At 36.6% G+C, this 17,513-nt stretch overlaps 2 protein-coding genes across 33 annotated transcripts in view; one reads left to right on the top strand and one right to left on the bottom strand.

Moving 5' to 3' along the window:
• The window catches only part of lrrfip2 (leucine rich repeat (in FLII) interacting protein 2), a 34,053-nt gene extending 29,712 nt beyond the window's left edge, over window positions 1-4,341 (top strand). For all 25 annotated transcript variants that reach the window (XM_081724828.1, XM_081724826.1, XM_027010543.3 and 22 more), the window contains 3 exons: window positions 2,391-2,470; window positions 3,144-3,248; window positions 3,548-4,341. In XM_081724828.1, coding sequence (XP_081580954.1) covers window positions 2,391-2,470; window positions 3,144-3,248; window positions 3,548-3,658 — 296 coding nt within the window. In that variant the 3' untranslated portion in view covers window positions 3,659-4,341. The remainder of the gene's footprint in view (window positions 1-2,390; window positions 2,471-3,143; window positions 3,249-3,547) is intronic.
• Window positions 4,342-4,776: 435 nt separating this feature from the next.
• The window catches only part of mlh1 (mutL homolog 1, colon cancer, nonpolyposis type 2 (E. coli)), a 31,219-nt gene continuing 18,482 nt past the window's right edge, over window positions 4,777-17,513 (bottom strand). For 2 of the 8 annotated variants that reach the window (XM_081724830.1, XM_081724831.1), the window contains exons 2-19: window positions 13,541-13,631; window positions 13,238-13,336; window positions 12,876-12,949; window positions 12,562-12,634; window positions 12,157-12,248; window positions 12,023-12,065; window positions 11,845-11,933; window positions 10,752-10,864; window positions 10,491-10,584; window positions 9,188-9,341; window positions 8,784-9,091; window positions 8,287-8,411; window positions 8,069-8,177; window positions 6,889-6,952; window positions 6,430-6,594; window positions 5,667-5,759; window positions 5,450-5,563; window positions 4,777-5,141 (exon numbers count right to left, since the gene is read on the bottom strand). In XM_081724830.1, coding sequence (XP_081580956.1) covers window positions 4,989-5,141; window positions 5,450-5,563; window positions 5,667-5,759; window positions 6,430-6,594; window positions 6,889-6,952; window positions 8,069-8,177; window positions 8,287-8,411; window positions 8,784-9,091; window positions 9,188-9,341; window positions 10,491-10,584; window positions 10,752-10,864; window positions 11,845-11,933; window positions 12,023-12,065; window positions 12,157-12,248; window positions 12,562-12,634; window positions 12,876-12,949; window positions 13,238-13,336; window positions 13,541-13,576 — 1,998 coding nt within the window. In that variant the 5' untranslated portion in view covers window positions 13,577-13,631 and the 3' untranslated portion in view covers window positions 4,777-4,988. Of the gene's footprint in view, window positions 5,142-5,449; window positions 5,564-5,666; window positions 6,314-6,429; window positions 6,595-6,888; window positions 6,953-8,068; window positions 8,178-8,286; window positions 8,412-8,783; window positions 9,092-9,187; window positions 9,342-10,490; window positions 10,585-10,751; window positions 10,865-11,844; window positions 11,934-12,022; window positions 12,066-12,156; window positions 12,249-12,561; window positions 12,635-12,875; window positions 12,950-13,237; window positions 13,337-13,540; window positions 13,632-13,923; window positions 14,122-17,513 lie in introns of those variants that run through there. The other 6 variants (XM_081724829.1, XR_014126577.1, XR_014126578.1 and 3 more) reach the window with 6 other exon arrangements.

The raw sequence follows: 17,513 nt of genomic DNA, 5'->3' as shown, positions 1-17,513 counted from the left end.
AGGGAAAAATGCAATTAATAAAAGTAAGCATAAAGTACTGAATAGTTTATAATGATCTAAATTCATTCTCACATTTTTAAAATTGGGCAATTAGTAGGTTCCTGTATTTTGGTTTGAAAATATATATAAAACACACGGCCGTGGCCAAAAGTTTTGAGACTGACACACATTTTGGTTTTCACAGTTTACTGCCTGTTTTGTTTTTTTGGGTTTTTTTTTTTTTTAGATCCTTTTGTCAAATGTTTATATGGTATAATGAGGTACAATTACTAGCATTTCATGAGTTTTTATTGACAAATACATCCAGTTTAACAAAGACTTAATATTTACAGTGTTGACCCTCCTTTTTTTTTTTTTTTTTTTTTTAAGACTTCTATGATTCGCCTTGGCATGCTGGATGTCATCATCTGGGCAAAATTTGATGGCAACCCATTCTTGCCTAATCAGTGCTTGTTTGTCCACTGTCTTTTTGAGGATTGACCACAGGTTCTAAATGGAATTGAGATCTGGGGAGTTTTCTGGCCCAAAATTTCAATGTTTTTTTTCCACCGAGTCACTTGGTTATCACTTTTTGCCTTGTGATATGGTGCTCTGTCAGGCAAAATCTTGAGCAAATACTCCCTTGGATGAGAAGCAACTCCACAGACGAATGGTCTCAGGATGCCTCACTGTTGGCATGACATAGGACTCATGGTAGTTCTCACCTTTTCTTCAATCATTTGTCCAGATGTCTCAAACAGTCTGAAGGGAGCTTCATCAGAGAAATTAACTTCACCCCAGTCCTCTGCAGTCCAACCCCTATACTTCCTGCAGAATGTCAGTCTGTCCTTGATGTTTTTCTTGGAGAGAAGTGGCTTCTTTGCTGCCCTTCTTGACACCAAGCCATCCTCCAAAAGCCTTCTCCACACTGTACGTGCAGATACATTCACACCTGCCTTCTGCCATTCCTGAGCAAGCTCTGCACTGGTGGTGACCCGATCCTGTAGCTGCATCCTCTTTAGGAGGAGACAGTCTTGGCGCTTTCTTGACTTTCTTGTGCACCCTGAATCCTTCTTCACTTCCTTCTTCACCTCTCTCCTTGAAGTTCTTGATTATTCGATAAATGGTTGATTTAGGTGCTATCTTACCAGCAGCAATGTCCTTGCCTGTGAAGTCCTTTTGATGCAGTGTGATGACTGCACATGTTTCCTTGGAGGTAACCATGGTTAACAGAAGAAAACTTCACCACCACCCTTTTAAGCAAACAGTCTGCTATTCTAATCAGCATGACAGAGTAATATCAGATGCCTTGTTAACATGTTAAATTAACATTTTCTCCTGAACTAGCAAGATCATCACTGAAATGGTGTTAGCAGGCCATTTTGCGGCAGGGCTGAAATGCATAATTTATGTGATTTAAGTTCATTTTCATGGCAAGGAATGACTGCAATTAATTGCAATTTATCTGATCACGCTTCACAATCTAGAGTTAATGCAAATTGCCACCATAAAAACTGAAACAGAAAACTTTGTGAAAACCAAAATTTGTGCTAGTCTCAAAGCTATAAATATAAAGGACAAGTGAAATTACATAAAACAGAAAAATCCAGGATAACCAGGATAGAACCAGGAGACTGAGACAGAGGAGGATTTGTGTTACGCTATAGTATTGCACTGTTTGAACAGGAAAGTCATCCTAGGGAAAATTATCAAAGTCAACACTACAAACTAGTGACCTAAGTGATGCACTACTAGAAGGCTCACACTAAATATAAAGACATTAGGCACTTCGACATTGTTTTGAATGGCCTAGGGTGTCAGGCCTTCAGAAGCAGGCTCAGGTTGTAGTTAGCAGTGGTATTGGGGGGTGAGAACAATAATGTTCTTCCTGTGCATTTTTTCTATTGCTGTGTGTGCTTTTTCAAAGACAAATGAGAACATAATGGGCTAGTATTAACACAGGGAAGCTTTCTAGTCACAAGCTAATGAAATATTAAACTGTATTGGAAACAAGCTAAAAAAAGATGCTTTCTAATTTTAAGATAAAAAATTGTCCTAAACATTTTTAATTTAAATATCTTAAATGTATTTTAATCTTCAGAATTTTTTCATAGAGCATAGTAACAAGTGAAGGAATGCAAAAAATATTTTCTATAAATACCACTGATACAGCCAAATGATCAAACCTAACCTATTAAATATTGCCTCTTGATACTGGAGGTCTTTGTTATATGGAAATTGCAGACTGGAAATTGCTAAGAAATTTCCACAGTGGTTTTTATACAGACATGCTATTAGAATGACAATCAATATATAGTGTAATTATTTTGCTGAAGCAGCTTTGATAATTCAATGTATACCTGTCACTGAAGGGATTGTCCACATAAGCATATGCTCTTTGCTTTTTGTAGGGGATGCCAACAGACAAATTAGTGAATATAAATTCAAACTCTCAAAGGCAGAACAAGAAATGGGTACAATGGAACAGAATGTAAGTTTCTTAAACATGTTATGCATTGAATTGAATTCTACATACACTATCCAGAATACAGTGTGCTCATGATAATGAGTTTTCTGAAGATTTTACACAAGTTTCAGTATGACATGCAAGTGGACACTTGACCTACTTGTGCCAATAGAATGTAATCCATTGGTACACCCAGTAATGATTTATGGTACTCACTCCTCTGATACCTCCATTGTATACAGTAAAATCTTATGAACCATTGGCTTGTATATAATTATTTATTAACATTTTAATTTCTATAAAGCATAATTTTTACAAATTTTCGGTTTTCTTTATATATAAATTTTAATGCACTGAATTTGCACTTGTATCATTTTTAGTGTGGAACTAGATACAATGGACTATATGTAATTTTTTCCCATGTAAAACAATGGCTTATATTAACCATCTATTAAATTATTGGCTCAAACAATGCAAAGATTGAAACTCGAGTTGATATCTACCTAATAAAAATGCTCATTAAGTGATGTGACATTAATAGTATTGTGTATTGTGAATCGTAATTTCTGATCATGGTAACTATGGCATCCCTTGTATACATTTGAAATTAATCAGGCTAATTTTCAAATTACAAAAAAAATTGTTCCACTTTAATAGCAATTTAATAAGAAGTTTAATTTTAATTATTTCCTTGTAGATAAACAGACTTGAGGGGCAGGTGTTAAGATACAAAGCAGCAGCTGACAACTCAGAGAAAATTGAAGATGAACTAAAAGCTGAAAAAAGAAAACTTCAAAGAGAGGTAAGAATTTACCATAACCATTTCACTGAGCAGCCATGGTTGGAATGGTTGTAGACCTACACAGATGAAGTCCTATGCCGCATGTGTTTGTGCTCACACACATCAAAGCCACTGAGTGCAAGTACAGTTTGCATGGATACCATGGAACCAGGAAGTACCATGGCGGGATAAGTCCCTCCATGGGGGAATGTATTACTGACGATAGCAGAAGTGGCTGAAATAAGACCAATGAATTGGACTGGGTCCTTCATTTAAACGTTTTATGAATGTCCAATTCTGTGGGCTTCTGTATTCTGCAGTTGCGTGCAGCCCTGGACAGAATTGAGGAGATGGAGATGACCAATAACCACCTGGTGAAGAGGTTGGAAAAGATGAAAGCCAATCGCAATGCCCTTCTATCCCAACAGTGATGAGACTTGCCTTGGCGACTGCACCTTCTTAAAAGTCCTCAAATTCCTCTCTAGCCTCAGACTTTGCTGCCATACACTGCAAATGCTGCTCCTACTCCTGCTCCCTAAGGCCGTGTACGTGTGGGAGACCAAAAAGAAACACCTTGTACCAATAATCCTATTCCTTTTCATTAATATAAAAAAGAAAAGGAAAAAAAGACTGGTTCACACCTAAATCTGTCAAGAAGGGAGTGTCCAAACAATTGTGCTTACCTTTTGTCTCGCCCTTACTTTACTCAGAGGACCTTTCTTGCTGTTGTTTCCTGTTTTGAAAGCTTTGTATATCATGCCCTTTGGCTGGGTTTCATTGCTTGGATTGGGTGCTTGATTCCTCTCCCTAATTGTGTTTTCCGCTTTCCAATAAGTTCCTTGAATGAGTATAAAAGTGTATTTTAAACTTCATTTCACCCAGCTCATGCACACATTGATATGTCCACAGCAATGTGCCTTTTGTTCACAGGGAAACTTAGGGTTTGCATTATAAAAAGGTTATTTAAAACAATCGGTATTGGTACAGCAAAAAAAAAGTATTTAATATAGGGATTGTTTGATTTCCGATTATATAAAAACAATGCTATGTTTTCAAAAAGGATTTTTCCCAAAAATATTTAAAATATTTCTTGAAAATAAATGTGTAAATTGGTGATGTGTGAATGAGATGGATGATTTCATGTGTGAAGTGTTTATGGGGAGCACTGAAAATTTAACTCAGAATGGACATTTAGAGGTATATGCTATATTGCTAAAGAGTAACTTCCTTAGGTATTTACCCAAATGTGTTCTATAATACTTTTGTATAGAAAGAGAAGATATCCTGAAATTGTAGGATGTATTGAAAAAATTGACCCACCAAATCTAAGCGCTGTCTGTGATCACAGTTCAAACAGAACAGGAACAGGCTCATGTAGAAAGCATAACACATTTTATAAATATTGCCCCATTTTTATTTAAATTGCTTGATTTACTAAACCATTTCATACTAATGCTTCTTTTTAGCCACAGATGACTCAAGAGCAATTTACAAATTTAATTTGTTAATGATCTGCAACCTACATTGGTAGCAATAAAAAGAATCTTGGTAGCCATAAAAACGTATTGGTATTTAAACAACACTTTTCACTTTAAAATGTGTTTGACATTGATATACAAATGTTCAGCTGTAAAAGCCAGTAATCACATTAACAGGATCCATGGAATATGGCAGCATAACAACAAATGAACAGAGGCATGTTTCTCGGCTTCACAATGATCATAGCTACACCAATGGCTAAATCACAACAGCAGTGTAGACTCAGCATCTCTCAAAAACTTTGTAGAGGTCTGGCAGGTTGGCAATTTGTAGGAGGCTGCCGTCCTCGCTGTAGTGTTTTGGAGGGCTCAGGAGGGAGCGGAATGCTTTGAAGAGAACATGTTCAACCTTCCACTGCCAACTTGGTTCAGCTTCCTACAAAAAACACTTTTCTTAAAGTAATTTAAGCCCGAGTACATTAACTACTATGTATAACTGAGGAATGAATTTGTAAGTCAAGGATGAAGAGGTATCTAACACTTTACTGAGCTATAGCAGTGGTATTCAAATCTGAACTTTATAAAATCCAGAACTTGAATTTGGTTCAATCCCTTCTAGTTGATTGAAATAATTCCTAGGTAAAGGGAGGGTGGAAAATCTGTAGGAACAGGACCTTGAGGACTGTGATTTGAATACCTCTGCTCTATATAACAGAAGTGTGACAAGCTAGTAGAACATCTTACCAGAGGGCCTGCTGCTGCCTCGGTCTCCAGGGTGTACTGCTTTCTTATGGAGTAGAATTGGCTGCATTCTTTACTGAATTCACGGAAACAGTCCTTCTCATTGTCCCAGTTCACCTGAATTGCCCACAGAAAAAAGAAACTCATTCCACAGTAGTGTTACACATTTAACATTATGCTCCATTTATACAAAGCTTTATACTATCATTGAGAAATAGACCTCTGTAGCTAAGCGCAGGATGAACAATGGTAGCCCTTCCATAGCTGGTGTGTAGTTATCAAGTAAAAGTGGTAGACCAGTCAGGTTTCCTTCCTAAAAATGAGTTGTGTAGAGTTAGTCATAAAATAGATCATGCAAAAAAATTCAAAAGCTCAAGTGAGCTTGGCAGACCAGTTATTTTGCTTTTTGAAAAATGTCAGACCTTGGTACAAAAAATAATTACAAAATGATTAATTACTAGTTTAAAACCTAAAAAATGCCAGGCTTTTAATACTACTTTCCACTTCCTTTTAAAGACTTAGCACATGTAACTAATCAGACATTTTTAAAATTTATCACCATAGTGCCATCTAGTGGCAGCTTTTTACCAAAATGACAGCACAAAACTGCAATAACCTTGATGAGTATTAAACACATGGGTGTTTTCTTAAGCATAACTTTTGTACCAGTCTACAAATGTTTTTTTTATTTCCTTTCAATTAAACATACTGAATACAGATTATAATTTTATAAAGTTTTGTTGTATTTTACAATGTTAATGCTGGTACACAGGGGTCCTGTGAAGAACCTGTCCAGCAGGTTTGCTGGCTGTACCTTTACAACTGCAGAAAAAGATACAAATGATATGATGCCAAGTCCAAACCAACCTAAACATGACCAAAAAAATAATGCATTAGAGCCTGATCTACTTGTAGTACAGTATGTATGTACAGAACGTCAGAACTTTTGCTTCCTACATTCCAAAAGAACCCCACTGACCTACCTCATCTATCTCCATCGAAAAATAATCCTCCAGCATTTCAGCTTTCTTCTTCAAAAACTCCACTATGTACTGGGCCAGGCCTTCCTTAGGCCCATCCTCCTCTGTCCACCCACTCTCCTCAGAATCCAGCGCCAGCATGGCCAGCTCATAAAGGGGGGCTGGGCTCTACAATACCACAACACACCTCAATACCACACCTCCTCCTCCAGCCTGAGGGCTAGAACTAACCAAATTGTAATAAGTAAACTAGAAGTGATTAAGCACTAGTCATTTGATAAATCATAGTTCCCTGTTCAGGGACATGCCCTTTACTTTTTCAGATTAACATTCTTTGTCTACCACAAAGGTAGTATGTTATATGGCTAATATTTCTAATGTATTGTAGCAGATATTTTAAAATGAGATCTTCAGTATTTATTTAGTGACCAATTAAAGTGCAGAGAGCTGAAGGATACTTACTGATAATCGCAGGACACCAAAGTTGCCAAAATCATATATCAGAATCTGGTAAAACAGCTCCTGGCTGGGAGGGGAAAAAGGTTGGTGCTGCTGCATCACATGTAAAAGGTTTTATTATCTTTGCAGTTCTTTCTATCAACAAAATTATTTTTAACAAAATCAAACTGTACATTTTTAAAAAATCATCCCATCTTGCATGCTACTGTTGACCACATTTTATGAAACCAATGTGTGCTTAACACTTTACATATATGTAAGAATTTTTCAGTGTCACTTTGTTGCCCATTAGAGTTTAATATTTTGGTCTGCAAACAGTTCTCCTATATGAATTGGTGTTTTCATATCTGTATACAAAGATGAGTTGTCTTAAAATAATTATGTAAAATGTAAATTAAACACACAAGCTTTAGCAATATTTGAGTAGTTGAGAAAACTAGACGCATTAAAAGAGAATACCAAATAATGTGGTAAGCCTGAATGATTCAAAATGTTTGAAAAGGCAGCAACAATATTTGTGTAAGGCTGCTTTAATCTCTGAACCCGTTTTGTACACATTTATACACCTAATTATGTTTTGTGGGGGTCTTTGTTAACATTGCCTATGGTAGTATGTGACAGTTCTCCTCCTACCAAGTTACATTATTTATGGAAAATATTATTCACTTAGTTGGAAAACTTAAAATTGTGCCAAAGTGCAAAATCCAATGAATTATGCAAACTGCAACAAGCCCTATGGTAAGGAGCTAGGGCTGCATGAGGCATACCATTAATACTACATTGCGATAATATTGCTAGGCATTGAGATTGCGCTACACTGGTGAACCCTTGGAATGACATTGTTAACAATACGCCTGCATTGTTATAGCCGAAATAATCATAATTGCTTTATCATGTGAGTGCTATGGTACATCAAAATATCTTCAGAATACTCATCTGGAACATGAGACTAGTCAAGATTTGCATATAGAATATGTGCAATATTGGTACTGATAAAGCCACTGCAGTAACTATTGGCAAACAATACATTGGGCAGCCCTACAAGAAGCAGACTTGAGATGCAAAGGAAGGAATTGGATCACTGCACTCTAGAAAGCTTTTCTTAAAATAATCAATTTTCAAAGCACTATCTTTGCACAGCAGCACAGTTTGGCTATTTCAGATGGTGCATTCAGTGTCTAACCTGAGTTTGGTTGTGTTCAGTAGGTATAGTTTTGTGTGGTGTTGGACGAGAGTCCACTGGGGATTGACGCATCCAACAAATGAATGATTCTGGAACATCTCCTGCAGACCTGAGTGGGATGCAAAAATGGATTCATGCTTGTACTTGCAAGTGGTGACTTGTGAAGTAGTTTCCTCAAATGTACACAAAAACAACAACAAAAAAAAAGTAGCCAACACCTTTGTGAGCTTGTTCATCAATCTCTCGTCGAAGCTCCTTCACGCTGGTTAGCTTAATGACTCGTCTCCTTGGTGTACAGGCTGCTGTCTGATCATCCCTCTCCTCATCAACATGAGGCCGTTTCCTAGAACATCATAATCACAGATCCACTGTGTCTACCGTTCAGCTGCCTAGATGGACTATTTCTTTGTAACGTATGTATGTGCACCCACATAAGATGGCACCCTGTAGTGTAAAGCATGTCAAAAGAATCAACTGTGAATAAACAAAGGTGAAGCACTTATGCAGACACTGCAGATGAACTGAAATGCAATATAACTGAAATATAGCTGAAATTGTCCCCCCCCCCAAAAAAAAAGCATCTATACAGAAGCTGTTGTCAAACAAATTCTGACAGATTGAATCTAAAAAGAATGTAACACATGACCTCTTTAATATTCAGTTTAAGACTGCACCCCCCCCCCCAAAAAAACCCCCACCCAATCTGATCTCTCACCTGGGGGGGGTGTCTGTTTGGAGATTAGTCTCCAAGTCCTTTGTGGCTCTTGGTTGCAACTCCTCCAGCCCCTCAAGCATTGCAGTATCATCCAGTTCTGAATTAATTAGGTCAGGTGCTAGGGAGCTGGCAGTAGTTGTTCCATCTGAAGAAGGTTTACTCACTGGCTGGAGGAAAGCATCCAATTTCTGTGCCTTGCTGTCAGTGCGCACCATCTGATGGCTATAGATGCGCTCCCTACGATCTGCCGAGGAACTATTTAAGACTTTCACATCACTGGCAGAGACTGACAGCCCAGGAAGTAAAGTCTATTGATGAAACAAGAGTTATAGATAGCATAGATAATTTAACCATGAGGTGCTTATGTACATTACTGAACCATGCATATATGTTTCTTTACATACCTGTGTAAAATAAGTACGTGAGGAATTTGAGCCAAGAAGTTTACTCTCTATGTGCTTCTGAATGCTCTCAATGATGCAGTCTTCATGGAGAAAGTGCACTTCATGCTTTGTTGGATGTACGTTCACATCAACATTATGAGGAGCAATTTCCAGACTTTGAAGAAAGATGCCAATTATGAAGCAATTCATGCACACAATCACAAAATCTAAAATATAGATTTAAGATATCTGAAATACTATTGCAGAAGCTATGAAAGAAAATCATAACATATCCTCACAACCCACTTTATTAGAAACATATGATTTAACCCTAACTCAGTGGAAATCTTATTAACATGCATTTTAATAAGTGTACAACAACAGTATAATCAATGTCTTTTTGCAAGCAAAATTGGTAAACCATGCTCTATGCCATTCAACACTGCTCAAATTCTGACTGTGGGACAACTGATGACTGGATATTATTGGGTGGTGCACTTTTCCCAGTTCTCACAGCAGTGACACATGTTAATGTGTGTTAGGCTGGTCTGGGCATGAGGGCATCAGTACCTTTTACTGTATTTTTTTGTATTTATCAATGTCACTGGTTAGTTGAGAATGGTCTGCTAAAAAGTATCAAACGTACAGCTGTCCTGTAGGCAGAAAATGATCAGTGATGAGTTGAAGGAACTAACACAAACTGATAAAAGCAACAAATGGATTTTAACGAAAACATACTAGGTGTTTCCAGTGCATAAAGGTTTTACTTAAGGATCTGTTATGAATGGGTGCATGTATGTATTAATGGTAGACATGTTAAATTTTGTGCTTATAATTTATCCTTGCACGAATTCCATTGGAAAGAAGTCTGCATGATTACTATAATAAGATAAACAGATAAGCACCAAGTTGTAAGGTTTGCTAACATGATACTATTGCTAGTTGCCCTGTTAGTTGTCAAACTTTCTGTAAATTCCAGAAAACAAACAAACCAAAAAAAACTCCTGCAAAATCTGTAAACATTTTGTGTCAGTACCATAAAGCTGCAATGAATAGTCAATGTGTCCTTGCCATATTCAAAACACTACAGTTCATGAATTTGAGTGGCTGTGGTACTTGAAAAGTGGCTCTGTTACAGATATATTAAATTCATGCACATGTAAAGTTTAAAATAGTGGAGAAAACCATCCACACTGTTTATTTTACCCTTTGGCAAAGTTTAGCCTCAACTGCTGCTAGCTCTTCTGTCCAACCCATTTGTGACTAGAAGAGAAGTACTGTCGAAATATTATTTGTAACACGATAAAATAAATTTTAAAAATACCTGAGATAAAGAAAAGGATGTGTATTTTTGGGAAGATATGCTGTGTAGACAGTCTCTATGGCTTTCTTCAAGGTACTGGATTCTACCAAACGATCTGTAAAACATCCCAACAGCTCATTACAAACTGAAATGGCTAGGTCCAGTCTCAGTGACTATGTCTGCTACAAGTCTGTAATACTATGTATATTCCTGCAAGTGTGAAGGAACCCATGGCTTTATAATCACAATTAAGTTAATGAAGGAACAGTAGAGACCACATACGATTAATAAACAGGATGAGGATACACTTCTTGACTGAGTAGTTGGCATTGGAAATGTAACCCTGCAGTTTAAAGGCAAGTTTCTGATCCTCGCACTCTACCTTGATCATCTCTCTGTGAACAAAAAAGTAGTGCCATCAATAGAAAGCAAGTGAAATGTAGCATTTATATATACTTAACATAATCAGGCATGTTAAGTTGATACAACAAAATCAACAGGCTGTTTTGAGATGTCAAGATTTGAGTTCGTCTTTTTCTAATTCCTCACATTACACTACAATCTTCCATGTCCCTCACTAGAATATTTTCCTCTAGTCAGATTTCTGCCATAGAACTAAATCTATTATCAGCAGTAATAGATTTAGAGGTCATGAACTCCATTTCCATTAGTCACTGAAAGCAGACTCAAGTCCAGGCTGCCATCAATTGTTACCTGAGATTAGGACAATTAGGGTGAGCAATGTGACAATATGTTTCTATTGGGATAAAGTCACACTGCTATTCATAGCATATTGTGAGTATTATCAGTACTTCTAGAAACACTGACCAATTGACCAATGTTTTATTTAAAAAAAAAAATAAAAAAAAATCTACAAAGAGCCTTTAAAACAACAAACAGTGCGGTTATACTACCAAAGTACATCTGCCATGTTTTCCATATTTCCTAACCTAAAACTCGTTTTGATTCCATCAAATATCTACTAAATGTTTAAAAGTGTACGGTAAAGACTAACATCATTATCATACACTACAAGTACCTAACTGAAATGTACTAAGAACATTTTGACCCCCCCCCCGGTGAATTTGGGGTACAGAGGTTTGATTTCCACCCCCTCATTCAGGGTATGATCATACATATTATTTTGTTTATAGAACCCCATACTTTGATGAAGGCTGCTGTAGATGTAACATGTAAGCAGTAAACATTTAATGCAATAGCCAAGGATAAACAGACTTTTTAAACTTTATAACCAATGTGAGTGCCATGTACTTTGTGTTATTACTGAAGATCTCTTTGGATCCCTTGCATAAAGAGCACCCATGGAGGGAGAAATTTACTCCCAAGATTAAACAATTATGAAATGGATTAATACCTGCTCACAGCTACACCAAACACTACTCGGATGTTGTCCAAAACTGTGGCATTGGGTAGAGTCTTCACTTCGGCTACCATCTCTCCTTGCTTAACCAAAGTAGAAGAAAATATATTTAATGTGTGTTTTTTTGCAAATATACAACTACATTAATATTGTTACAAAAGGATGTGTTTACTTTTTTGACAGTAAAGCTTTTCCCAGAGTTGTGGATGGCGTATCTATAAGAGGACACAGCAAAACTAAGAAGCTGAGACACATTAGTGTAAAAAACAAAAAAACAAACAACTGTTAAAAATCTAATGAACACACCTACTCACGACCTCCACAATCCTGGAGTATTCTTCACTGGGGCTTTTCAAGGCTTTCCTTCGGGTGGGTACATTATAGAAAAGGTCTTCTACCTATGAACAATACCCAAAACATAATTGAGAACCAAATATTGCTGTGCTTATAAATACACAATCTAAAACACACAAAAATCACACTTAACCCATCATATGGGAAATTCAGTTACACTTAAACACAACACATTAATTATTGAACTTTGAGACTTTATAAGACATAAGGTGAATTTAAAAAGAAATTGTCAACCTCAGTGTCTTGGATTTCTGACCTTATTTTGACAAAACACTTGAACAAAAGGTAATGAGAATGCAAAGATGAATCAGTAGTTTCTAGCACTTGTAATCTGTCAAAAGATCTATAGTTAGTTACAGAGATGAGTGTCCCTTGGTTTCCAGCACAAGGTTTAGGTGGGGCTTTCAGTTTGCCATCACAGTAACTGCATCTGTGGAAGGGGGGATTGGGTGGTTGGGTGAAATGAGATTACAAGAGTCATTAAGACAGGGCAAAATAATTAGAACATTAAAATGCAATTACTTCTAACCAAGTTGTATCTTCTAAATCATGGATAGTGTGACTTGTCACAAAGGTATTAAATGCCAATTTTTTGTGTCTTTTCCATTCTATGTTTGCAGGCTTGAAATACATTTTCAAAACTGCGATCAGTAAAAATGTGCACCACTCACCGGAAGGCACATTTTCCATTTGTTGTTTTTGTAGTAATTGTGACATGGGCTACATGACTAATACTGGCAAGAGCCTACCAGACAACAGAAAACAGAGGAGCTTTAAAAGTCATATTTATATAATCTTACTTTTTTCAAAAAATCAACATGTTTCTTAAGAAAAGCAATAATCGTGTGTTAGTCTTTGGTAACTAACTGCCACTATTGATTTTTTTTTTTTTTAATATAATTCTTACTTATAAAGAAAGCATCTGTGTACTGTTTGGAATTGCACTGAAATTTTACTGGATGCAACCTCCTGTAACTCCAATTCGGTTTACGTAACATACATATAAAATGTAAAGAATAACAATATTTCACACCTCTCCTCTGAAACCGTAAGTTGAAATAGTTGCGAGGTCATCAAAAGTCTGAAGTTTGCTTGTTGTAAACCGCTCACAAACAATTTCCAGGTCTTCTTTCTGCCACGTGAAATCAAATAACACCCTTTATCCTGTGCGTATACTTTGTCTTCAATACATTAACCGTACTAGATTAACTAGAAAAGCATCTGTATATTAAAGTTACCTAGCTAGCTAACTTAGTTTGTTTGTTTGTTTGTTTGTTTGTTTGTTTTCTATAGACACGAAGAAACGGGCTGGCGGACAAGTTGTTCTGCAATTTACCCTAATTCCAGTGCCGTTGTCCTGAATCTGGATCATCTTAAGTCCTCCCTCTTTGACAGTAACCTGGATGTTGGTGGACTTAGCATCCAGACTGCAGATGCAAAATGATTAGCTATGTTAGCTAGCATAACTTAATCAAACAGTTAATTCATAGCCATCACAGCCAGCTAGCTTTCTATCTTAGCTAGCTAGCTAATCTGTTAACAGCATAAATTATCAAACAGGAGAAAATATTCCGCAATTGTGCATGTTTTATAGCTATATGTATATGCAATACCGGGAGAAATGGCATTCGAAATAAACTTTACAGCTAACCAAATACTTCCCGCGAAAAATGCATTAGCCAACGTTCTTTCAATAGTATAGCTAGCTATGGAGCTCACCAATTTTCAATCATTTCTTTTATAGCATTTGCAGGCCGTTGAATGACTTCTCCAGCAGCAATACGGTTCACCACTATTTCATCAAGTCTTCGAATTACGCCTGCCATGCCGTTTCACATTAAATTCAAAGCCTAAATATACCTGAACACACATCCATGAACTAGCTTATGTTGACGTTTTTGTGGCGGTTAAGAAACATCTATACCGCTACCTACTGGTAAGGAGGGTAGACCGATTTAAATACACGAGCTGATCCTTTCAAATCTTCTGTCTCTCTTTAACAATGTCTATTAGAATCTATTTAGCAATTATGTAGTTCAAAGATAAACTTGGATACACTTAATATTTTCTGCATTAAATAAGGTTATAAGATTAAACCAAAACAAATCTCGGGCATTACATAATCTATTGTTTTCCCATTTTGTACAAAATACTATTGAGTCTCATATATTCCTATCTCAATTTTAATATCACTATTTCCTCTCTTATATCTTTCTATGGGTCTCATTATCCCACTGCTCTATGAATTCCATAAAACCATCCTCCTGCTTTTCCTTCCTCCCACTGATTTTGTCATTTCTCTCCCATTTCATCTGTTGTTGATCTTTCTATAAATTATATGTTTTCATTTTATGGTCTTACCTGTTTGTTTTACTCTTTGGTTGACCTATGTGTTAGTACCCATAGAAACAGTACTAAACAGTGCAACCTTCTCACTGTGTTGTATATGTCATACATGCAAAAAAAAAAAAATTTGCAATACATTTTGTCACTCGCAATCACCCAGTTGACTTTTATGAATACAAGGTGGCAGGCTGTATTTAGCATGAGTTCAGTTTAGATGCTGCTAACTCTGTAACTATTTTGGGGCTTAAGTAAGTGCATGTTTTTGTTGAAAATAAAGAGCATTAACTGGAGTCTATGCATCTTGCCTTGCACAAATATCCAAAGAACATTGAGGGAGGCATCAAAATGATTGTTGTGATGTGCATGAACTGCTGTGATCTGTTATCCTTACTGTTTAAAACCCTGAAAACGTTGCACCATCATGAAATCACAACCCCTTCAGGCCAAGAGAATGAAGATGTGCATACCTCCATGTATGTGCCTTGCAGCATCACTGTCCAGTTCTGACAAATGTATAATAAACTGTTTACCTATAATTTTATTGTGTTTGTGCATAATTTTCAGGTTTTGTTGGGGGTTTTTTTGTTTTTGTTTACAATGTCTTGTATGTTTAATAATATTGGGATTTGGAAACAGATGTTTCTTTCACAGACAGACTGAGATTTTATGCTCTAGGGAGTTTTTACTTGCCACTCTCACCCTTGGGTTGCTCACTGGGGGCTTAGATTCGGACATTTGTAAAGCAGCTTTGTGCCAGCAACTGTTGTAAAAAGCACTATATAAATACATTTGACTTTGACTTTGACCAATGAGTGAGGCTTTTCTTTTGTTTCTTATCCAACTGATTTTACTTTTTGTACTGTCACTGTTAATTTGTCAATTTTAAATATTACATGGATATCATATCACTATAAAATATTTATATTATATTTATTATTGGGTTAAAATTTTAAATCATTACATTAACCAAACATTAAATTATTTAATTTCAACCTAATTTTAACTCTACATTTCAACTTAGGTCAAGACGAAAATATGCATTTTAATTCAAACCCGACCACACAATACAACATAAAATGTCCAATAAGACAAAAAAATAACCTAATATAATATCTTTTCATATTTTTGGAGTAATTGGAGCTTGCATTAAACCTTTCACGTTGATATTTCTTCCATTGGTGCAAGCAAATGAAGTGAAGTAGAACGAAATGTTTTCTTCACTTATTGTTGATCTAAATGTCATTACACAAAACCACAATAATGCCAGCATCAAGCTTAATTTGAGTCCTCAAAAGCTATACTTTGGTTCTTGCTAGACATATCCAAGAACTCTGCTGACAGTCAATTATTCTTAACCCTTTAACCCATGACAGACTTCTGCCAACATCTGCAACTGAAGCGACTGCATACTTTTGTCCACATCCCCAAGTAAAATACCTGGTGGAGAAGACTAAAGAAAAGACTCCAGGTGGAGAAGACTAAAGAAAAGACTCCAGTGTGTTGTGATATAGGATAGGTGACTATGATTTCTCCTAAATAAATTCTATGTAGTGCAGGAGGTGCCCCAGGTTTCTTCCTTTAATATTCTGGAGAAACTGTGGGCTGCTTGAAATTGCTAAATAGGGTTGCATGAACCAGCATGCCTTTCATGCTGTGTTTGAGTAAGTACAGGGCATGAGGACATCCAATGAGAGGGTCACGTCACTCATCAAGGGCTACCCATATCACCCAAACAATGCACGTATGTCACGAACACTTGCTTTTCCCGAGTCACGTGGTTTGGCCTGCCACGTGCAGTGGGAGGATCTTTGTTTGTAACCATGCCTGTGCACACCTGTACCTTGTTTGTCTTTGTGTATTTAAACCCGCATCATTGCTGATGTAGCGTGTTTGTGTTAGTATCTAAATGTAACATCTGTAGCTATGTTTGCCTAGTTCCTGTTAATGTTAAAAGTTGTTAGTATTAAGTATGCCTGTGTTCATTGTTTGTGTTTCACGTGAGTGCCACTTTAGCCTCTTTAGTTTTCTGTGGATAAATGTTTGTCCATGTTGAGAGAGTCTGTGCATCCTGCTCCACGCCCTTCGGCACTCGGGCCAACTCGTTACAAAGTACAACTAACCGGCACAACCACAGGAGCTCAAACCAGGATCAGCCAGTAATCTACTGCCTGGAACAGCTGGATAAGCATGGCTCCAAACAATCTACCATGTCACTCACATGTGTTTTGACTTCCATTGCACTTGACCACAGGAAGAATTCACAGCTTCTCTTCAGTTTCACACCCTCCAATCAAATGTTTCTCTAAAGCAGCTCCCTTAAGAAATGCACACGTTTAGTTCTTAGCCTACCTTTCTATTTGTTGCACAAAACTTCAAAATAACCGACAGCCAAGAAGGACCACTTCCTTGTATAAAAGTTGACTGGATTGTTAATATAGCTGGACCTTGCAGAATTTTTCAACTGATCACAGTTAAAAAAAAGGTTTTTTAACTCAGAACACCTACTTTTGTTAAAGCTATCAGGAGTTAAGCAAAGTTTAGCCGATGTAGACTTAAAACATTTACAGCAGTTTTAAATACCAGGGCATTTGGAAGCAAGCTTTTGTCAGAGAATTAAAATTAGGTCATTGTTGGATTGTAGCCTTGAGGACTGAATAGCTATTTTAGTAATTAATAAAATACAACTTCAGGCATGACTACAAACTCTTAATACATATTCTGAACTAGGTTTGCTCCCATGCAAAGACATGTGCATATACATATGTATACAGTTTATTATGGGCACTTAATGTTTCTGAACCTATAGCCTAATAATACTTTTCCTGCAAAATCTATGTACCAACCTTAGTTAAGAGACTGATAGTAGATCTTTTTTGCTGAAACGTTGTCACATATATTTCATGAATTGGTCATTTTCAGGTTATTTTACGGATATTTTGTGGATATATTTATAAATGTATACA

Source organism: Electrophorus electricus, chromosome 12 (assembly GCF_041902795.1).
Source record: "Electrophorus electricus isolate QZ-2024a chromosome 12, ASM4190279v1, whole genome shotgun sequence".
Lineage (NCBI taxonomy): Eukaryota > Metazoa > Chordata > Actinopteri > Gymnotiformes > Gymnotidae > Electrophorus > Electrophorus electricus.
The sequence above is the reverse complement of the archived record's forward strand: the minus strand, read 5'-3'. Positions and strand labels throughout refer to the sequence as shown.